Source organism: Schistocerca piceifrons, chromosome X (assembly GCF_021461385.2).
Source record: "Schistocerca piceifrons isolate TAMUIC-IGC-003096 chromosome X, iqSchPice1.1, whole genome shotgun sequence".
NCBI lineage: Eukaryota > Metazoa > Arthropoda > Insecta > Orthoptera > Acrididae > Schistocerca > Schistocerca piceifrons.
The window spans coordinates 280,148,229-280,172,695 of record NC_060149.1 but is presented as its reverse complement, the minus strand read 5'-3'; the positions used below and the strand labels follow the sequence as shown (position 1 = coordinate 280,172,695).

General features: G+C 35.7%; 1 protein-coding gene across 2 annotated transcripts in view; it reads right to left on the bottom strand.

The window, feature by feature from the left end:
• The window catches only part of LOC124721168 (plexin-A4), a 996,057-nt gene that overhangs the window by 11,630 nt on the left and 959,960 nt on the right, over positions 1–24,467 (bottom strand). For both annotated transcript variants that reach the window (XM_047246003.1, XM_047246004.1), the window contains 15 exons: positions 24,026–24,234; positions 20,440–20,571; positions 20,032–20,233; positions 17,882–18,461; positions 17,464–17,629; positions 17,254–17,373; positions 16,932–17,174; positions 14,640–14,816; positions 14,162–14,411; positions 13,753–14,017; positions 11,655–11,792; positions 9,722–9,935; positions 9,080–9,263; positions 4,840–4,943; positions 2,371–2,559 (listed from right to left, as the gene is read on the bottom strand). In XM_047246003.1, coding sequence (XP_047101959.1) covers positions 2,371–2,559; positions 4,840–4,943; positions 9,080–9,263; positions 9,722–9,935; positions 11,655–11,792; positions 13,753–14,017; positions 14,162–14,411; positions 14,640–14,816; positions 16,932–17,174; positions 17,254–17,373; positions 17,464–17,629; positions 17,882–18,461; positions 20,032–20,233; positions 20,440–20,571; positions 24,026–24,234 — 3,173 coding nt within the window. The remainder of the gene's footprint in view (positions 1–2,370; positions 2,560–4,839; positions 4,944–9,079; positions 9,264–9,721; positions 9,936–11,654; positions 11,793–13,752; positions 14,018–14,161; positions 14,412–14,639; positions 14,817–16,931; positions 17,175–17,253; positions 17,374–17,463; positions 17,630–17,881; positions 18,462–20,031; positions 20,234–20,439; positions 20,572–24,025; positions 24,235–24,467) is intronic.

The following is a 24,467-nucleotide window of genomic DNA, read 5'->3' as shown; positions in this document are numbered from 1 at the left end:
ACCATTACTAAAGAAGAGAAATTTGTTCAGTCAAATATAGATTTAAGTTTTAGGAAATATTTTCCAAAGGTATCTGTCTGGAGTGTAGCCGTGTATGGAAGTGAAACATGAATGATAAACAGCTCAGATAAACAGTGAATAGAACCTTTTGAAATGTGGTGCTACAGAAGAATGCTGAAGATTAGATGGGTTGATCACATAACTGATGAGGATGTACTGAATAGAATTGGGGAGACAATTAATTTGTGGCACAACTTGACCAAAAGAAGAGATCAGTTGAGAGTACATATTCTGAGACATCAAGGTATCACCAATTTAGTACTGGAGGGAAGTGTGTGGGGGTAAAAATCATGAAGGGAGACCAAGGATGAATACAGGAAGCAGACTCAGAGTATTGCAGTAGTTATTCACAGATGAAGAGGCTCGCACAAGACAGAGCAGCATGGAGAGCTGCATCAAACCAGTCTTCACACTGAAGACCACAACAACAAAAATTGCTCCATTCAAGGTTCAATTATTCATGTCCCATTTATACAGTGGAATTGTCTATGTGATTTCCAGAGGCCTGACAGACTGCAACATGTACAAAACAATAAAAAATATAATTTCCAGGATGAACAACTGATGAAAGAGAGGTACAAAAAAGGTGTAAATGACAAAAAAGAAATAGAGGAGTGACCTCACATTGGGAGATTGTGCAATTCACATTGTGTATGTCAAACAAGTGATGTGCATAACAGAGTGACCTTTTCTAGTACTTTCAGCACTTTGTGGGTACAGTGTTTCCTGCATTATGTAGATTCCAAACAATGTGGAACAGTGCCTACTTCATGAATTTAGAAGTAGGCACCATCAGTTGGAGTCACTGCACCCATGCAATATTTTTAGTGTTTTGTACCCCACAGTTAGTAGTACCAATGACAGGGCAAGGATGCATGCAACAGTGGGCTTTTTCCTGTCACCATATGCCTGCTGCAGGTATTTCAGTGTGGCATACTCAACAGTGGGTCATAAATCACATGCCACTATCACCATTTGCAACTGTCACGCACATATTATCACCATGAAAGGATGCAGGCATAGCAACAACCATGGAAATTGGTCTCTCGATAACTACTTCTGTGACCCTCATCAAATCAGCAATCCCTCATTGAGAAAGAACTCCAGGATAATTTGCTTCACACCATGTAAGAGTACATGTATTGATAAGAAAACCCCTTGTCTGACATGTGAGGGTTTAGTAAAAATGAACCAATGAGACAAAAAGGTATTTCCAATTTAATCTCTTTCTGTCTTGTGTACTCCATTTGACTTGCTCACACATACAATGTATCAACAAATTATGTCTAAGAGTTTTTGTTGCTGTTTTCTAATGAACATGCACCATGACCATATTTGCTCTGAAGGAAGACATTGTGTGAAGGCTAAGTTACAAGTTCAAAATTTTGTTAATGCTCCTGCTTTCTGCCCAATATCTCAACAATACTGTGAGCAGTTATTTTTACTCTTCTAAATTTCCCATTCCACCCAGGACTTACAGTCACTCTTAAGCTTGTACACAGTTTTGAATAGCGGGCAAGTGATGGCAATCTCTAATTATTAGAAACATGATTGGTTGAGTGCAATGATAAAGGGTGAAGATGGAGCCTGCTGATTTGAATGCAATACCTAATCAACCCGCACACTGATCTGACATGCTCTGTAGTTAATGAATTAGGTACCACTATAACAGTGCAAACTGTATATGAATACAGGTACATATGTCTCAGTAGATATTAAGTTTGATTAATGAAGAATAAATATGCTGTCAAGTTATCAAGCTGTTCGCACACCATAACCCAAGTGTGATCCTGCATCCTTATCAAAACCAGTTTTGCTGCAATATATCTGTGACAGCCTAGTATTGAACTTATAACTTCCTAATCTGAACATGGTTTTCCCTTAGTCACCCATGCCGTATTATGTCAATGGTGGGATGCTTGCCCATTTATCCCAAAAAAAAGAACACAAAAACAATCCAGACACACAGTATAGGCTTTAAAGATACATAATAAAACAGATTATTCCCATCATAACTGTAAATGTAGAATATATAGCTTTAATGTTAGGAGAGGGTGAGCAGTATTTTGATTAGCAATTTTTTGCATGTTAAAATGAGACAGGTGTCTAAAAAAAAACAGTGAAGTTACTTTATATACCTGATGAGAAATGAATTTTTTCCCCAATTCACTTCAAGGATCACATCTGAATAGGCATAAAATATTATTAATATGTGGGTACAAGAGGAGTATTTAGTACCACTAAGTAATAATGTTAAATATAAATTAAAACTGTCTAGAATATTTATGAACATTGCAGACATAAACCTACCTTGACCCCTCCATCATGGTCATGATTCAATGGTGATGTTGCACGACTTAAAGGAGGACTGGCTGAACTGAATTTGGACAGATTAAGTGTCTCATATTTATGAGACTTGTCTGTCTTCTCAGAAAGAATAGACAGATTATATATGGACGATTGCTTTGAAACCAGACTCAGTGATGCACCATCAGGTACCTAGAACAGAAAGAAACACATTTTACATTGTTTGTAGAGTACACTATGAATGATGAGAGAAATAGTATGAATTAATTTTTTCTGGTATTCATAAACAAACATTTTATTCCCAATAAACATTTAAAAATGGCAGTGAAGCTGCAAAGAGAACCAAGTTTCATTTAATTACATGTTTCATGAATGATCTGTGCAACATATCACCATGATGGTGAACTTCACAAACTGTTGACATTACATAGTACTTCAGGATTTGGTTCCTTGCAAATTCCCGTCCAGCCCATGTCATTAGAATTATTTCTTAAATATTTGGTCCTGCTGTTTTAAATTAATGTAACTGACCATTACAGACTTCTTCCAATGCTGCTATACCACAATGTTTGACGCAAATGGCAGCGCATCATGTAGCGCTTACATTCACTAGCATTATAACATTTATACATCTGTGATGGTATTGTTGATCGGAGTAATAATATCTTTAGCCACATACGTTGCACAACTAATAACTGAAATAACATTTTAAAAGTCAAATAATGTTTATAGTTATTTTTTCCACCCAGAAGTCTTTGAAATCATCACACACTGTTAACTGCTTCTTTTAGGCTAAGTTATGTTTGTAAGTTTTATATTATATATTATTTTTATCACCCCATAAGCACACACTTCTATGTGCAGACATCTGAAAAATTTGTTTCTTTCTTTCCAAATATGTGGGATTGGGTTGGGGTTGTTTTGGGGGAGGAGACCAGACAGCGAGGTCATCGAGGTCATCGGTCTCATCGGATTATGAAAGGAAGTCGGCCGTGCCCTTTCAAAGGAACCATCCCGGCGTTTGCCTGGAGAGATTTAGGGAAATCACGAAAAACCTAAATCAGGATGGCCGGACACGGGATTGAACCATCGTCCTCCCGAATGCAAGTCCAGTGTCCAAATATGTGGCCTTCAGTTATAAATGTGGCAACTCCTTAATTTTCTACAGTTCTAGACATATTGTCTAAAGGAACATCAGAAACCAAATATAAACTGATAATATTAAACAGTTTTCTTTTTACTTTGGGACCAGCTTCAGTATTATGCCCTCACAAAATAATTTAGCTCCACTGAAGTAAAAGCATCACTGCAGAAAGTACCAAATGGATAATATGCATTTCAGGCAGTAAGTCATCATTTGAAATGTATATAAAGTTGACACCTGATTTTGGCACTTTTTACTGTGATGCTGTTGCTTCAGTGCAATTAAATTGTTTGATGATGGCAAAAGCAATCTGGTTACACAGCAACAATAAAGTAAATTATGGACTAAATTGTTGTAAGATGAAAGGAGTGAGGGTTATATGTACTGCAACAATACTGTATATTCTCTCTGAGTGACGAAGGAACAACACTTTTCAATGGTGCAAAATATTTGATCAGGTGAACATCTGCAACTGGGGAACATATTAACAGAATAGAAAAATCCACTTCAGTTGCCAGTAATCCCTTTTTTATTTTTTTGCATGACCAGTTTTAAAGCCTAAGGCTTCATCTTCAGGTGCCACCAAAAAGTTATGGAAAAACATGTGTGTGGCTGTTGGGCCAGTCAGTTATGGGACATCACATCTACTTCAAACAAACACATGGGAGCATATGGTCAGAAACCGTGGTACCCACCTCAACAGCTCAGCATTCATGTTTCCATTATTATTTGGTGGTATTGGAAGACAAAGCCTTATGCTTCAAAACCAGTCATCTAATAAATAAGAAATTTCTGGTAGCTGATGTGGATTTTTTTATTCTATTAACTTACCAATAGTTAGAGTTTATTTATGGTGATTTATCACCAGAGGATACTGTAGTATGTGTATCTGAACAGAACAATGTACATAATTAGCAGAATTCATTGGCTGACATCATGTGTTTGGAGTTTCCTGTATGTTTCTTTACAGGGAACATGTGGCTAGCAATACTATTCCAACAAATCCAACTAGGAAACCTGTCAATACATTGTATGAGAAATATCAGATTCCCTGCACAGATAAGTAATCATCCTGTGTTCTTGTGTAACTTATTATTTTGAGACTTGGTCCACAAGCTGACAACTTACAAAGAGCTCAAATATGAGAGCCTCAAATTTTATTAACACTACATCATCACTCCCTACGAAAAACATAAAAAAACAAAGTCTTGATACAACAACAGAAGTATTTCAAGAACTGTCTTTACAGAAACAGAGGGGAAACTAAATTTGCTGGAGAGATTTTCACTGTTTGTTTAATGATACAACTAGTCATAACAAACACCTACCCTGTAATGATTCAATGTATTCCTCTTCTTCCATTCCCCTTCTGTCTTTGTAGTACTATCTTCATCATACAATATCAGTCTTCCAGATGTGCCAGTCCTCCATTCTGAAATGAAGTCCATACATCATGTTCATTATAAATGTGATAACACAAAAAGAACTTGCCAGAAATCAAGAAACATCTCAGTTCTGTTTATGAGCCTGATAACATCTCAACACCTTCACTATTCAGTGAGTTGGTACATTTACACCCAGATTATTTATGTATTAATTACAAAGCATTCTGCAATGACACTGTCAAGGAAGAACCAAACCACTCTCTTTTCACTAACAAAAATCCTTTCTTTAACAACACAGTTGTGATTGCTCAGAACTCTTGTGTGGGTTACAAAGCCAAGACCTAAGCTTGGCGTAGTCCTTAAAGTAGAGCAGGCATTATGCCATTGTTTGGTTTGACCTTACAGTGGCTAATGGTTCTATATGAGATAGTACACTTTTGCCTTCCTCTGAACAGAGAATTAGCTTACCTATTCTGTGATTTGGAGTATGAGGTGGGGAAAGGTGGGGGTAATGAGACAGGTGAGAAAGGGTGGAGGGTTGTTATAGCCCTAAATGCAACACTGAAATAAGATGTAACTAAATACATTTTGCACACACTTAAAAGCTCAATTAAAATGTCCACCACATGAGTGAGGGGAAGAAAAAAAGCAATACTCCCTTCTCCAGAAGGGAGCACAAGATTTATAAAGAACCTATGAATATTCAAATTAAGTTCATGCTAAGTTGTATATTCAAATTTCTAGTAAATCAGGAACATTTTGGCAACAGGTGCAAACATGGTCAACTGCCTATTCGATAAGTATTTAAGACCTAAAGTAGTACCTGAAGATGAATCAAAATGGGCCAAAATGCATCACACATTAATAAAAATAAAAAATTTAAAAAAAAAAAACATTTTGTGACTAAGAGCACTCTTAGTTGTCTTCAATAGGAATTTTAAGGTGCTTCAAAACTTATGCATGCACTTATAACAATATATATACTGTAGAGGCCACATTATGGATTGTGACAGAGTATAAGTAATGAATCTACTATCATTTGCCCTTTTTTATTTACTACATTAACAAATGATACAATCCACAAATGAGAGCTTCCATGTTCATTGATTTTGCTATGTTTACCACTATGGTCTTCCAATATTAACACAAGATTAGTCCTCTAAAATATAGCCACTTTGGCCAAGTGTAACGATTTCTCGCTGGTGTACAAAACAAGTAATACCTGATTTGTTTCATGTTTGTGCATACTACATTGTTCGTACTTAAAGTATACCGATGAACATTCTTGTTTCCCAGCATACTGCAACTGCATCAATCTTGAACCATAAACTAGAAAACTACAAATGTTATTTGGTTATTTGCATGTATTGTGAATAATGATGCCTCTATCAGACTTTTGTATAGTGTATTCACTTCTGTTAACATCTCATTAAGGACAAGACAGTGTGTTATATTTCTCAGGAAGTCATATATAGATGTGCAACTCTTAAGAGATTCTATCTACACACAATTTGTTTACTAAGCAATTAGGCAGAAGAAGATCAATGGCTTTCAGGAAGTCAAGTAATCTGACATTAGTATGTGCCATTGTTTTTGTATAGCAATTAAGCTTGTTTTTAACTTAAAAATCACTTATCTTAATATATGAAATTTTCACTTTTGTGCTGCGACTGAAATGTCATACAGTCTTCTTCCGACTGCTACATGCACAATGCAACTTTTCTCTTTTGCAGTGATGTGAGCGCACAGTCACCACCTAGATATGGGCTGCTTCAAGACACTGTCCTGAAATTATAAACTTCTGATTCCTTTGCACCCAGAACAGCCCAAGTTATATTTGTGTGTGTGTGTGTGTGTGTGTGTGTGTGTGTGTATGTGTGTGTGTCTCCTTCAGGAGTGGTGTTTAGGATTTTAGGCCAAGTTTTATGATCTTCACTTCTGCTAACCTATCTTCAGGCTACAGAGACAGGTCAAACAACAACTTTTATTATTTTGATTCTTTTTTTTTCATAAGCAATGTTATCACTAAAATTCACACACAAACAATATTTTGGTGAAAAATCCCATTTGATGAATGTATCATAATGTCATAAATGGCACCTCTGAAAAAATCTGTAGTGAAGCACTCCATCACGTAGAAAAAATATTATTATAATCACCACTTTTTCATTCATTATCTTGAAATTTCAAAACTGTGTGGCCTCATCAGTCTAATGTCACACAAAGTTCTGCCTTTATTAAACTTTCAGGATAGTACAGTACTGCAGTAAATGAAACAGGTAGCCAATGTTGGAGATACACCAACTCAGATGCCTCAGTAATTACGATTACTCTGCTAACTAATCTCGTTTCATTCAACACAGTGACCTGTGTAGATGCAAAAATACAACAAATACATAAAGAATTACTAAACAAAAGATTAATGTTGATAAAACCATTCACTAAAAAAATATTTGTTGTAAAGATAAAAGTTATATGGTGAAGTATCAAGCTAATTTACAACAGAATGATTTTCTGTTTTCAATGGTTTTTGATAATGGAGTTTTATGTATCACCTTTACCTAAAAGTCAACTGACTGCTTTCCGTCAAATGAATGGAGAATTAACTTGGACTTGAACAGTGATGGAAGGTGTACAATGACATTTATAAGCAAAGCAAGGCGATTACATAAATATTCCCACCAAATGAATGGAGAGAAACCATAAAAAGGAGCACTAATACTAGACACATTGTGATATGAGAAGATGCCACTTGAGGATTATAAAATGCCAAGATAGTAAGTATCCTATACAAGACACAAGTCTCCTGTATATACCAACCACATACTTGAGATGAAGAGAAGACTGAAAGCAAATGAGATATTGATCATGGTATGGATAGTTACAACTAGAAAGATCATAAAGTCAAAGTCATATTTGCTCCAAGAAAATACAGTGCTCAAAGTACGAACCATGTGTACTACAATAGTTAAAAGGTATACTCGTCGGTTAGAATAAAGGAACTAAATATTCAGTAGATGATGTTTCACAAACAAGAGATCACCGAAGACAGATAACCAACACCTTTCCTGAAGTGTCAGTGCTTCTATTTCCATTTAATTTCTGTTTCTGGCTGTCTCTCTGCCTTGACAAAGAAACAGGTTAAAACTTCTATTAGCAAGAATTTGATTTCTGAGTTATTTCCCCACTTTCATATCTCACAGGAATTCTTTTCTTGCAATTCGGTGAGTCTACATTTCTGGCACATCCCAAATAATGTCAAAGTCCTTATATTTAATATGCTCCACCAACCAACCAACCCCACCCCCAACACACACACACACACACACACACACACACACACACACACACGATTATTTATTAAAGGTCCCATAAAAAGATGTCCTGAAACAAATACTTGGTCAGTTATGAGCCATTCTGTCCTCTGATAGCTATCTGTCTGCTGAGCACACTTAATGAGGTACTTAATGTGGTTATCACTCATTCTTGTACGTCCTTCAGCTTTCATTTGTGAGGAATCATGCTCCTGTAATACTTGTTTGTTGTCAATTGGTACAGAACACATCAATGTCTTTAAAGGTCCCATAGCTCAAAATCTAAAGGATGAAGGTCAGATGAACTGGGGCACATTTTCGTCAGGTAAAATGGCTCATATCTCAACAAGTATTTACTTCTGAACATACGTTTACAAGATCTTTTATCCATTGTTTTGACACTGCTTTCTCCTGCAAGAATATGGGATACTTTCTTCTATAAAAACTCTGCATTTAACTGTCAGAACTAGTGTACAGCTTAAATGAACAAAACCATCACTAACCATAGAGCTTCCTAAGCATAAGCCTATTTTTACAGTAGTAAGCTCTTCTATTCACCTATCCTTTGAATCAGGTTGTTTAAACTATTACAAAATTACTATAACCAAATATGGAATCATAATAACAGTGTATCGCAGCACCTTTCCATTTACAGTGTGTACTGTCATGAGTGTACATCACATTAAATGCAAGAAAAAAATCAGAGCGATAAAGAATCAAACATCAAACCTATTGGTTTGGAGTCTGAATTTTGCAAAATACATTGACATACGAAGTTTGTAATTAGTTACCAAGGCAAATGCAACTTGATACTGGGCATTTATGATTATATTATAAAGTAAAAAGACGGTGATTGTAAAAAAATTTACCCAGATCCAGATCATCCTTCTTTGGTCTCTGGCTGTATGGCGTGGCACGGTAAATTGTGTCTAAGGATTTCTCTTTGACTTGAGAGATTGTATCACAGTCTAAGACCTTAACAGGTACATTTTCAGTATTTGGATCAAGTCCTCCAACAAATACTGCTTGTTGTGAAATGGACACATACACAGTCTGGGAAAGATAACAACAAACAAATGGCTTGTTAAAGCATATCTTTTAAGTACATAATAATGTAAAATTCTAAGAACTGTGTGAATTCTGAAGTAACAGTAATAAAAAATTTGAAAGTGTGTCCTCTGTAGTGTATCTTACAGTAATAATATTAGAAATATCCATGCATGTCAAATGTAATGTTCATATACCCCATTTCCAAAAAATTGAGCATAGTTTTTACTGTCACACTCTGACACTATTTAGCATTCCACAGCTTACTAAGCAGACACACACACATATACACAAAATATTTTCAACTGTAACGTCATAAAAATTATACACACAAAACTTTAATGCACTGATCATTATAGGATGTAAACTTAAACAGTACAGCTGTTGATGTGTTTGCAGAACATTGACAATAGTAATTAATACAAAAATATGTAATTATGCTAAGGTGTTCACGAAACTCTTACCATAGGTTTGAAGTCAATAGACTGCCGTATAAGTTTCTCTTCACTTAAAGAATATCTAGCTTCTGATGTTATGGCATCAACAGGTCCCTTATCCACTTGCTGTTTCATTGCCCGAAATAGCATGAAAAGAGGTTCACCAGCACACTCACGCAAAAACTTGTATAAGAGGAAAGTAAACCATGCTGACAGCATCTTTTCTGCTACACTTTCAGTCCTAAAATACAAACCCAACAGATTACATCAGTTTGCAAGTAAGTTATATACAGCACTTACAACCTACTAAACTTCACTGACATTTGCTAATATATACAGATGTAAAACTTAAGTTTTTGTTCAAATGTGTGTATATGTGTGTGGAGGGTGGGAGACAATATATATATATGGGGAAAGGATGTAAAATATAATATGCTCTACATTCTATGCTACTTCTTTAATGCTCGTACGTGTTTAGTCTTCTAGTTTCCTGACAGCCATATGAATAATTGGAATGAAACCACCATTCAATCTCCTTTCTTCTCTCCCCACCATTCATCTCTAATTTTCTTGCCCATAAAATTTTCTATCTCAACCTAAACCTTCCCTTCCTTACCTAATAAAGGACTCTGTAGGTCTAGTAACTTTGTTTCAGCATCTTTCTGTTTTCATTTGTATGTTTGTCTACAAGCTCCTCAGGTTAGGATGTTTGATTTATGTCTTGTGTGCTGTAGACCTCTGTCCTGTTTTACAATTCCTACTACAACACTCTTTTAGTAATTCCATCTGATATGCAAAGACATGCCTATTGATATGATGAAACTGATCATTGCAGAAATTTTAGATTTTCAAATATTATCATTTCCTTATGTAAAGAATCAGATACAAGAGGCACAGTATTTCAAATTTCAATATTTTCCTGGTTCACCAAATTTCAATCGTGTTCTTCTTCTTCTGGTCCCTATCCATTCCGGATGTTGGCAACCATCTTGGCAGTGCTTTTCCTATCACTTGCAGCTCTAAATAGCTCTGTAGATGTTTTAGAGGTCCAAGTTCTGATGTTTTTAAGCCAGGATATTCTTCTCTGGCCAATGCTTCTCTTCCCTGGCATTTTTCCTTGCAGGATGGTCTGGAGGAGATGGTATCTGTTGTTGTTCTGCATGATGGGTCCCAGGTACTGGATCTTTCTTGCTTTCACGGTGGCCAGTACTTTTTTCTCTTCCTTCATTCTTCATAGAACCTCAACATTTGTGACATGCACTGTCCATGGTATTCTTAACATTCTCCTGTACAGCCACATCTCAAAAGCCTCCAGCCACTTACCCAACAATTCTGTCACAGTCCATGTTTCAACACCATAGAAGCATTATAGAAGTCTTATCTTCGTCGTCACTGCTAAGCCACGATTCTTGAAAAGGTTAGCCATCTTATTAAAGACAGCCCTGGCTTTTCCAATTCGGATGCTCACGCCATCAGAAAGATCCCACTGACCATTTACTGTAGTGCCAAGGTACGTGTATTTATGTACTTGCTCTATGTGAATTTGGCCATCTTAATGTGACATGCAGAGACTCTGTTTTTACTGATTATCATTTATTTCGTTTTTTGATGGTTGACATCTAGATGATATTCAGAGCTTTTGTGTGCAAGTTTATTGACAAGGTACTGCAAACTATCTTCACTATCAGAAAATATTACTGTGTCATCAGCATAACGGATGTTGTTGATATATTTTCCGTTCAAGAGCACTCCCATCTCTACTTCATCAAGAGCTTCCTTAAAGATATGTTCTGAATAAATGTTGAAAATCAGTGGGGATAATATACAACCCTGCCTTACACATATACACACAGGAGCTCTAGAAAGTGTATTTAAATCATCACTGACATACTGCATACTCCATAAAGTATTTGTTTGTTATTCCCATTGATGATTCACATAATGTTTTCAAGAAACTCACCTTCTGAGCAGTAACTTTGGATGGCTCTTTCCTTCCATGCACTTCTCAATAAGTTCAGCCAGCAAGGTTTTCAAAATATCAGTGCAGTATTCCATTTTGCTTTGTAAAGTAACCATTATCAATGATGCAACATTTACTCTGAAAAACACAAGCAGCAGAATAAAAAAAAACTGTATATACAATGGTGATAACATGAAATAGTGATAGACATTTCACTCTGTTTATATTTCATTTCAAGATCACTTTAACTGCCATCTTTCTACTGTATTATTAAAATTTTAGAATATAACTATTTTGATAGGAAAAACAACTAATATCATTTTTCAGCATGAAATTCAAGTCTGAAGTTACAAATTCCATTATTTGTCAAACAAAAATACAAATGAATCTCAAACTCATTATATCAAGATGTTCCCCTGTCCAGAGACACAAATGTATATCTAAATTTAAAAGGTTGTCATGTAATTCCAGGAATTCTTTGGTAAACTGTGTATTTCCTGTTTATGCAAACATGTTTTGTGAGATGGTAGTAAAATAACATAATTACTTTTACTGAATTCCATTTGTTCTCTCAGCCACTTACTTTTTGATCGAAGACTAAAAATAAAGATTTCAGTTTCATAGTCTGCCATCAGTAAGTCTTGCAAGGGTTTCTCCAACAAAATGTTGGTCTTTGTTTTATTCAAAATGGTCCTTCTTAAAATATGAACAATCTGACTTTACCGACATATTGATATTTAGGTAACAAAAGGAGTAAAGGTAAGCAGTTGTGATATAGTTGAGACATTGAGCAGTAAACAGGCACACGAGAAAATGACTGAAAATATTTATGAACTTCAGGACAATTTCCACCGTCAGAGCCATTCACTATATAACACACATGCAGATACATGGCTAGATCATCCTGGCCAAATACAATGCCCTTACAATGCAACTTATTGATATTCTTTACATATAGTCAATATAAAGGGCTTTTGAACAAATAAACTATGTTTCTAACTCTTTATTACTTGTCGCACACCCAGCTGGTGTTAAGAAAATTTCGTAACATATTTTGTCTTCATGTAACCAATTTCATCTTTTGTGAGTGTGCATGTGTGGTGGCAGTAACTTAGGGGCAGAAGAGTATTGGGAGGGGGAGGCGAAGGAGGGGCATTAAGGCAAGTTTACATGTGTCGGATGATCTAAAAACGAGCACCCGCAAAATGAGAAGACAAATGAAAGAAGGTACAAATGTTGCCATCTAGTTTTAGAAAATAACAAATTAATTTCTTTCCCAGTGGTGCATCCTGAAGATCATACACAACATTCAAACAGAGGGAAAAAAGGTATACTTGTCACAGTGAAAAATAATATAATTGTCACTACAGTGTTACTTTTATACTTAGGCAGAAAAAGTTGCTATTTACAGGATGCATACACAAAGAGTGGAGGCAAAGTTTCTAGCTTTCAATAACAGAGGTTACTTCATCTACTAATTGATATGACCGGCTGGGAGTGTAAGGCTATTCAGGGTTTAAGTGTTAGGTCAGCCAGGACATCCCAAGTGAAGGATGACACTTTTGATATCTCTCTTACACTTTTTTCGTCTTTTGTATCATACAAAGGAACATCTCATTCTGAAAAATCAATATTTTTATCACACTTTTTTGCACATATCTCTTAACACTTGGTAAATTGAAGCTGTTTTATAATACAGTAATCCATTAGGTGCACATGCTTTTTTAAACACAGAAAATGTCATAAACAACTAGCCATAAAATACTGTAACCAACAATAAACTGGTCAAAATTAACACTGCCAAAATAGCTTCCCACGATATTCCCTTCAGCTCAATGAGTATAATTTAGAGCTCTGAGATCTGAAAAGTGATCATCTCTTGGATAAGTAGGTATGTTACACAGCTTGTTCTGCCCTGAAAACTAACAATGTAATATTTTCTCTACATACAATGACCACAATGATAACAACAAAAACCACCACCACCACCACCACCACCACCAACAACAACAACAACACTGAAGTTTTGCACTATACCATAAATATACTGCTGATGCAGCAATTATTAAATAAACTAAGATTATGGTATGTAACTCACCTGTCCCTCATTGAGAAGTATCGATTGCTTTCCAGTGTCCTAATGAAAAGTAACAGGAATGTTTTATTCATTATAAGCTGACCAAACAATCTAAGACCCTTTTCTTTTCGTAGTAACTCTGGCCGTTCCCACTGCAAGACAGCATGGTCATCCATATTAGGGAATAATATTTTCATTGCATATGTTCGATAGTCCAGGAATGGAATACCACCAGATGTTAGATCACCTGTGAGGTCAGTCATCTCTGTCTGCAGCTCGGCAAATGCTGTTAGGAAACAAAATTATATTTCTTTATGCAGTCAGATTAACTTTTCCTCATGGCACTTCCTTTAAATATTATGTTGAGTATAAAGTCAAAACAATAATAGCTTGCACATATCCAAATTAATGACCACAGTAAGTATCATACCTTCTTTGCATTCTGCTGCAACACGAAGTTCTAGAATATCCATCTGTTCTTGCATGTTTTTCAGTACACGATTACTTTCAGTTGATTTACGACGATATGCAATTAAAAATCCAATAAAAACAAGAGACAATACAACAATAGCAATAATTATTCCTAACAAAGCTGGTTTTGATAGCGGACCATTAATAGCACTCGGAGAAGCATAGCTCAATTTTCCAATAACGTATTTGAGTTTACCACCAACAATTACCTGAAAATAAAAAAGAATCAATGGTATTAACATTGCTTTGGATTACTAAATGTAGTTTGATCATACAAGTGGTTAACTGTCACTAAAAGGTATGAAAATTGGTATACATGACCGAGTTTTATATGGAAAAGGAAGTTTTCAAGAGACTTTGGTGAAATGTGGTAGCAAAACACATGAACTTTTTTCTGCCAGCAACAAAGCAATGTATTAATATGGAAACAAACTAACCACTACTTCAGGTAACTCTTGTGTGTTTGGGCGGCCATCATCATCCAGTGCTGGTGGCTGAGTAACTGGAGGCCTACAAGTCAACTGCTGACGAGAAAGTGAAGTTACATTACAAAAACTTTTGCCTATTTGGACCACAACATCAGATTCTTGGCAGGCTCTGTCCAAATGTTGACCCTATGTAAACAGAAAAAATAAATCACAAAATCTGTAAAATAAAATTAAAATTGAAAAGAAAAAAAAAAAGACATGGAACTGCTTCCACCTTTGTCAAATGTTTCACAGGCATTACATGGAAAAACAAAGACTTTTTTGGTATATTTGCTAGTAAATGAATAAGTCTGCAACAAAGAGATCATCCAGAATGCATATAATCTCTGAAACATACAGGGTAGTCAGAAACAGTCCGTAAAGCTTGTACCTGTCCTGCAATGGAGGTTGTGCTGACAAACAATTGTTACGAAAAAAATCTATACATTGTGCTGTTTCTAAGTTATTTAGCATTGAAGTGGCCAGGTCACTGTGCATGCAAATTCAAGCAGCCTATCAGATACAATTAATATCAATTGTTCTCATAGCATAGATGATACCACATGAGACTGGTCAGCCTTTGGCTCCAGTTCAGTCCTTACTATCAGCCCATGTCCAATTTTTGTATCACTCTCTAGTTTGGTTTTAAAAATATATTTGGCAACACCATCTCTTGCAGGCCTCTTGAATTTGTCCATGCAATGGACTAATTGACTAACTTCTGTGCTAATTAACTTGGAAACAGTACATCATTTCAAATTTTTTTTCCTTAACAATTTTTTCTCAGCACACCCTACCCTGCAACACCCTTACAAGCTTTTCAGACTGTTTTTGACCACACTGTATTTTACTGTGATACCAGTTATGGAGGAGCTGGTGCTTCACGAATTCTTCACAAGCTCTATATCTAATGTTATTCTCGATGAAATTATGTATTGTTATAGAATATACATTGGAGCTTTCATGAAAATAGTAAGAATTTTTTTTCTGTGACAGGTGCATAATGGATGCCAGTGGCAGAACTCACTACAGGTATGATACAAGGGTTTTTATTATTATTTTTTATACAGCTGGGTAAAATTAAACAAAACATTTCTGCAAATTTGTCACAATACATTATGGAAATCATATGTGGATATATACAGGTTCTGATTAACTGCCTATCTAATTTTGATCTCTGTCAGAAAGCTTCAGTCTTTTATTCAAGGATGATGCCAAAGAGTTTGCATCTTTGTTGCTTCATTGTGAGTATTAAATGTCAAGAGACACAATTTTACCCATAATAACCATACTTGTTGCACTGACAGAGATTTACCTTTCCATCTTATTGAAAGTGTATACTAAGATCCACTTCCTAAAATCAATTTTGACACCTACGTCAATTGAAATCTGCATTACACACATAAAATATGCATTTTTTAAAAAATGGTTGTGCTTTTGTAAGTAACATGCATTTAGCTGCTACATTCACTGACAAACCTCATTAACTAAAACTACAGAACATTATCCATCTTCATAGTTCTTCTGTATCTGCAGATATTATTAAATATGAAAGTGGATAAGAATTTTTGTTTTCACAGCGGTTACTTATGAAATTTCTTTGTTTTACGAATTATTTTTGGAACACTGTGTTCTATTTTCAAATTTAATTGGAATAAAAACTGGATTGTCAACTAGACACATGTATGTTAGATACCGTATGACTGATTGTAATCTCATACTAGTGGTCAACAAAGGACCCCTCTCTCTTGTTACAAATCTGACACTGGACCTGGTACAACAATGCTTTTAAGCTTCATCCATCTTCACAACTGTGACAGGTCTATGACCATAATTAAGTAGAAGAATATACAGGAATTTCTGGTTGAAAAAATATGTTTTATCTCCATCAAATTTAAAAATGGAACTAACTACTTGAAAACCGATCATTTAACCAGAGAAATTTCATCTGTAAGAGTTGCAGAAACAGCAGTTCCAATCCATTTTCCTTACTGAAACTATGTTTTCGAGTTTATTTCTAAACTATCTCCATTATACAAAATAAATTAAATTCTGCCCATATTTGTGGGTTTTTTTCATTACATAAAATTATTTATGATAAAAATTGAGCCTAAACTATGTTAATGCAGAAATATTAACATGTAGAACACTTATTGCTAATTATTTAATAGGTGATATCAAATATATTCTTCTAGACTGAAGTTAACAAGAAGTCAAATTTGCAAATCCAAAACATTTAACAGAGTACAAGAATATACTTACATTGATTGTCAAGTAATCACTCTTGTAGTACTTCACTTCCTCGTCAAATGGTTCATAAATTGGATTGGGATACAATAAGAAATGACTGTATCCAGGCTTTACTGAAAGGTTACGAACACCAGTTACATTATCCATCAGAAATCCATATTCTAGAGTGAGAGGGTGTTCTGCATCTGGCTCACTGGTTACTTCAATCGTTGGTGATGAGCATGCCATATTTGAGTTGCTTTGCACAACACATTTCTGTTAAATAATATCATCAAAAAGTTAGAACAACAGTAAAGAATTGATGGAAACAGAAAGCAATAAAATGAATACCTACACTCTCAAACATTTTGTCACCATAATAGACATACATCTGTGGATTCTGTATGTAAGCTAGGTTCTTCCCAGATACTGATATTCTTATGCCTCCGGCTGGAATGCCCTTGGGAATTTTTATCTGAAATACAAATATTTAACATTCATTAGCATTCACGAACATTCTGCACTGCCATCTGTGCACAGTAATGTGATCTCAAACAGCACCTACCTGTCCTGCAACACCAGATTCAACACTTTCAATAGTGGGGTCTTCCACATACTCAAACAGTTCTTTGTCAAAAATTCTGTCGCCCTTGTCAAACTTCATTCGCAATTTCCCACTTCTCTGCCTATCTGATGTGCTTGTAATACACAGGGCTTCATCTGGCTTTGTCCTAAGAACAACAAGAACTTATGTTAACTATCAGTAGTACTATAAGGCACTAGTTAACACCCACAGTTCATAAAAATACTTGACTAACAAAAGTAAAATGTTGTATATGTGACAACACAGCGTATTATTGCTGTACACCAACAGTAATATCAGCATTCACAAATGCTACAACTGACAAGAAAGTCACTTCTCCACAATGTAACAATATTCAGCAATATACTTCAACACATTCAAAGTTACAATTAATACGTACTCAGTTATTTCACATGGCAAATCATCAATAAAAGCCAAGATTCGGCTTCCAGCATTCATGAAGCGGCCAGATATCTTCAGCACTGTACCACCAGACCGTGGACCATATTTTGGTGTAATAGCTTCTATCAAAGGATCCACAAATTCATAATTGTGTTTTGATTCTCCACGAAAGTCCTCAACCCTCACAATAACTGGACCACGCCTTGGCTCATTTGTCCCTGGACCATCCACACGACACACAATCTGCTTTGTCTTTATGTATAACTGCTCATAGGGTTCACACTGAATTCCAGCTACACTCACACCACCATATATATCTGCAAATGTCTTTCCCAAGTTTATTCCATAGATGGTTATATTTGTTCCACCTTCCCAGGGACCCAGCTGTGGTTCAAAATCTGTTACTTCAGGATTTGGGCAGGTCTGATTGCGATTCAGCCAGACACCAGATCCTTGGTCACATTGCTCTTTTACTTCACAGCGATCTGATACTTGGCACCACCCACAACTGTACTTCTCTGCCAATGCTAGGCACATACCACAGTTGTCTGCCATGTCACGACATCGGTAGATAACCACTGGAAAAAATTAAAATCAGAACTGTGATTAGAAAGATGATGTAAGATTATTGAACAAACTCTGCAAAGACTATATTTCTTAATGATGAATCATAGTAGCTTAACATGGATAGGAAAAGGAGTAAAGCTAATGGCTAACCAAATAGTTCAGTAGTTGAGCAGTCAACAGGCACATAAAATGAGACTGAAATCATTGGTAAGCTTTTGGACAAGTACTTTCTTGAAAACTAACATTGGACAAAGGCTTAGTGATGAAAACTTAGCAATGATTTCAGTCCAGTTCGTGTACCTGTTGACTGCTCAGATATAAGGTGAGTGGTTAATTTTACTCCACACAGAACTTTCCAGTATTGTTTTAGTACTGAAAGATAGTTAGATTAAAGAAAAATAAATGTAAGTAAAACTGCAACTGCTAATAAAAAGGATGTGCTGTGCATTAGTATGCAACATGAAGTTTTGTTTTCTGTGAGTTCCACCTTAATGACCAGCATTTCAAAACTTTGTGGCTTGGATACAGCGTTTTCTCTTTTCCTTGTCTCTCATGTCAGACTGATGATCAATGGTCTATTTCAAACTGTACATTGCAGTGCAGTACTTTACAACCAGCTTTTGCACAACAATTCTGCATTATGAAAAGGAATAGACCACGATTTCACTGCCTGTGTTTTCCCAACCTATCATTTTGTATCTATCCCTCAAAACACAGATTCAAACTTAATCTTTAAAGCATATCTGTCTTCTGTCAGCTAACTAGATTTAACACTGACCTTTCTCACAATTTCTTCATTTCTTCATCTTTTCTCTGATCATAAATGAGAACCTTTCCTTCACATCATTCTTTGTCTCCACAGAACTTGCTTTATTTCATTATTTTCTCTACTTCAAATACCTCCACATAAAATCTGCAGTTTTTATCTATTTATTACCATATTTGCAACTGATAGTAATTTTTATTAGTTTTATCATCTTTAGCTTCTTCTCTCTTGTCATTTTTTTCAATGTACTATTAATTATCTCCACATCACCTCACTGAAACTCCCGCATCGGTTATCTTTTCTGCAGCACTCTCTTTTTCCACATAATAAAAATGCTGTGTGAGCATATACAATTTCTCTGATGTAAAGAAAATCATCTATAGTTGTTTACCTTCTACACCGAGCGTAATTTCTCTTCTTAAACTTAAAAGTTTGAGTGATCTGGCCTCAGTTTCAGTGCCTTCAAGTGTCTTTTTGTGTCCTTTTTTTCTTCTAATCCTATAAAAAAATACTGCTTTCAAAAGCTTGATATAAACTGTGAATTTTTAGTTTTCCCTGTCACAATCCTCACGTTTTTTCAATGCATTTCATTTACCTTTTTTACAATAATTTGTTTGGTTATATAATATCCATTAATCACTCAATATATTGAATTTTTCTTCTTTTCGGTTCTGTCACAGGCCTTACATTCAGAGTGTTGACAGTTAATGTTTTCTTGGCTAAGACTGGTCTTATATTTGACTCACAAATAATATTTAACATGCAAAAATGTTTCTTGGATTTTAGTAGCTGTAAATTACAAATGACAAACTTACCATGTATATTGTCAGGATTGTCCAGTGGCTTTGAGCCTCCCCAAATAACAGCAAATGTAGCAGTTATATTTGGAGCCCGTGATGTATATGAAAATTCCATCATATCACAGTATATGGTGTCACCCAGCAGCTGAGCGTTCACACTTGTCACACGGCCTTCAATGTTGAATTGACACATAAAGCGGGTCTGCACAATAAATTGCTGTAAACAGCCACATGCAAATCAATAATTATAAAATAAAAACCAATATACCTATATATAAAACACTATTACAAAAAGCCAAGTAAAACTTGAAAGTACAAAGAAAAATAATACATAATCAAAGTTAGTTTTCAAGTAATAATTCTTTAACAACTCGAAGTATCATTGGAAGTCCTGAAGCTACTACAAAACAAAGTATTCCTTACCCCAATAATATGAACTTTGACTCTTATGCTTTTCTTGATACCAGATGATACAAGAATTTCTGTGGATCCACCAGCAGTAGCATTAATTGTGGGACAGAAGCCAGGACCACTTCGGTAGCTTGGACCAATTCGCTGCAATTTTAATGTGTACTGTTAACTCACAGACATGAATCTACATTCAGGTTATTGCACCTTAGGGTCATAATTAATAAAGAAGTAACTATGCATATCTGTTTGTTACTGTTTCTTTATAAGTAAATTTATTTATATGCAGGAGGGTGTATTCACAACTATATTAGAAATTACTCTGATGTAAAAAAAATATAGAAACAGACTACTTCAATACCATTTTGTCATGTAAATCCTTAACAGTACAAACTCAAAAACCACATATTTTAGAACTACACATTCTTTTCATTTATTTGATAAGATTAAATTGTTTCACGTTGTCATACATTATGTATATGAGAACAGAAATGCAAGACATTTTGGAATACCACACGCTATAGTACAGCTGCCTTAATGATGATGATGATGATGATGATGATGATATTTACACGAGTTCTTTAGCACCTATACTAAAATATAAGGAGAGATGTGTGGTAAGGGAGACACACATTAAAATTTTACACTTGCAGCATAGAAAATGTGGATGGACACCATGGAACTATAATTGGATGAGCCAGTTATGTTCTGCACCACACAATAACCTACAATCTAAAAGTCTAGGTAGAAGTCTAAATAGTTCACAAAATTTTTAAAGTATTACCACAGTTTTCTTATAATCATTTAAAAGAGAGGGAATGCCCCTGCTAAAACTTTCTTTTACCATATTTTCAAAATGTAATGTGAATTATGTTGCATAAAATAATGTATACACCAAAAGCACCATAGAATTAGCAGGTGGGTGGGGAAGAGAGGGGAGGGGAAGGGGAGGGGGCAGAACAATGGACAGTGCCTGATTACAAAGCAAGTCAGGGCAACTTTGTTCCATCAGATTTACTAGTATAAGGCGTGCTATCGCTAAACAGCTTAAGCTCTCTGACTTAACAGAGAGCTGGCAGCCTGCAGGGGAATGGTACATTGCAGTTTCACTTGGCTACTGTATCAGTTTGCTCATTTCTCCAGCCTCCATTGTGTCCTGGTACCCAGCAGAATGAGACATGGTTGTCCTGTTAGTATAAGACAAGTGTACCCTATACATTCTAAAATGTTTCCTTTGATGGGTTCATTTGTTGTATTACCTGTAATACAGTGGGGAAATTTGAGCTGGTGTGAAATTTCTTACTGTGATGCTGCCTCATATGCCAGAGCATGTTACAATATGCTACAGCAAAATCATGGAGAATAAGTAAGACATTTTGAAATAAAGTCTTGAAAGTTACATGAAGAGTGCATTCTGTTTCAGACTTTCGTCAAATCTAAAATAAATCTGAGCCTCTAGAGAAGCAAAGGATGTGCTCCATTCCAATCTTGGCATAATACATTGATACGGATTACATCCACAGTAAAAGGCAATCCTTTGCACAGATTCTGAAGTGCCTCATTGCTCACAGCTGTTCCTCAAGTGGGCAAGAAACAGTATGGTATGAAGGTGTGTGTGCATGGATAGTGTGTTATAGGTTTCCTAAACTGTGAGGAATCAATACCTTTAGTTATGTGTTGACTCATTGGCCTCTGTACATAGCCTGGGAACAAAGCTGGCCCTAAAAACCACTGTGAGCATGATATTACGTAATAGTACAATGCATTTACATTCTTAAGTAGAACTGTTCATCAGACCTACAGACTCAATTCAACCAACATTGCATGATGACTCTGTAAAGCTAGGGGACAGGGAGACTCTGTCTATTCCCCATGAACTTTGACTATCACTTACACAAAGCTTCTAAGAACTGTACATTTAGGCCCTGAGATATGGCTATCAACTAAGCTTAAAAACAAACATAACGCACAGCAAAATCACTAATTATTTAAAATTTAGGACAGTCTCTCTCATCAACAGCCCAGGGAAGTTAAAAACTAGTTGTGATAAATTAAGGATAACAAAAATGAATTTCTCATTTGAGAAATTCAAACCTTATTCTACATCCATTCTTTCAACTCCTCAACTGTTAGATGCAGTTGAAATATTATTACAGTGAAGCTAGAGGAAGGAAAGAAGACAGACAAATAGTCTAAAAATAAAGAAAACTGGGCAGGTCTTATTCCTGTGGATGCTGTAATGTTAATAGAAACAACAAAAACAGTACCACTTAAAACATAAGATTCACTGACACCTTTTTCTAGCCCAAAGTGATCATATATGACACTGTAAATGCAACAATAAAAATAATGGGAGCCAGATATGTTAACACTATGACAACTACCCTACATATTTAGTCATACCCAAGCTTTAAATATAGAATTAAAATAATAATTCTCTGTGAATTAGGAAATTTTCTGTCATTCATGAAAAGTTAAAAAGCATAAACAGGAGTTTTTTAAATCTGTACCAATATGCTGTAATGGATCCTGCTACAGCCAGGTAAGTCACACAGAACTCAGAGTCCATATCCCACATGGAGAAGGGGCAGCTGTATTCTTCATCCTTGGTGGAACAAAAGTCACTACCACTACCACCTATCCAAGCAACCCTTAGCATATTAGTTGGTTGAATCACTGGCAAAGATTAGCAATAGTATGTACAGAAGCAGTTGGTATGTTTCAGTAACTGTCACAGATTGAGAGCCAACATTGGCCTTTGGAGCACAATACTTCATCGATGATATGAACGTTGGCAGCTGAGCGGCCTTCACTGCCTTTTGCACATCAGAGTGTGAGATGCATTGAGTAACTTTTTCTCATTGATGAATATCTGACATACCCTACTCAAAATTGGATGTCTTAGAGAGCAATTAAAAGGAAGAAAGGAGAGATTATGATTTAACATACTATTAATGATGATATCTACACAGACAGAGCACAAGTTCATCCATTTGTCTTGAACAGGAAACTTAAATCTGGATGGCTGGACCAGATCTGTACAGTCATTCTCCTACATGTGAGTCCATTGTCTTACCACAACACAACCTTACTCATTCACAGCAACACTGGCACACTAGCAAAAGAAATATTTGTTCTGTGGGCAGTCAAAATGCCTCTTTCACGTGTCATGTGCAACAGCACACTGTGTTAGATATATAAGGCTCTATTGTCAGATAGATTCTTGCAGCTTGTCTCTCATTTATCCTTACTTGGAGTCTTTGTGAGTTTACTAGTTACTACCTTCATACTATTTCCTTCACCAGCTAACCTATTGTCTTCCCATTCCTGTTGCAGCTCTGTGTAATCCAGGTGAATTATGTACCTGCAGTTGACTATGCAATTACTATAATTTACAGCAGTATATGGCACATTTAACATGGGATTCTGCATGTAGTAGCTTTCACTATACAGAATTATAGTTTAAAAAACTATTAATATATGCCAGAGAGTTGTTAAGTAACATATTTGGTCAACTATAATGTCTGCATAACAATAACAGTTACTAGTAATACAGCCCAAGAAGAGCTGTCTCCTTTACAAACAAGAGAGAATTACTTACACTGACACCAGTTACTAGGATGTCATTGCGGCAGTTTTCTGCAGTGTCATGTGTGCAGCGATGGCCATCTACGCACCAATCACAAGGGAATGATGATGAAACACATTGTGTGCACGAGCTGTATGTGTTGCAGTCAAAAAACGTGAAGTTGGTTGCAACAAAATCTGGTCCAGATGTCATTCGTACAGATAGTTTTGCCGTGAAATGATCTGAAAAGATTTGACTATTTAGCACAAGTGTAATGATTCTTATGATGAAACTTTCATTTAGCAATGACATCAACATGATCAATGGTGGGTGATGTCAAACAACCGTCAATGTTATTCTTATATACAGATGTCATCATTTAAAATTATGCAACTTCTTGAAAAAATCTCAAAAGGAAAATGACATTAAATTTTACATAGTTTGATCAAATGGTTACAAAAATAAAATAGTGGTC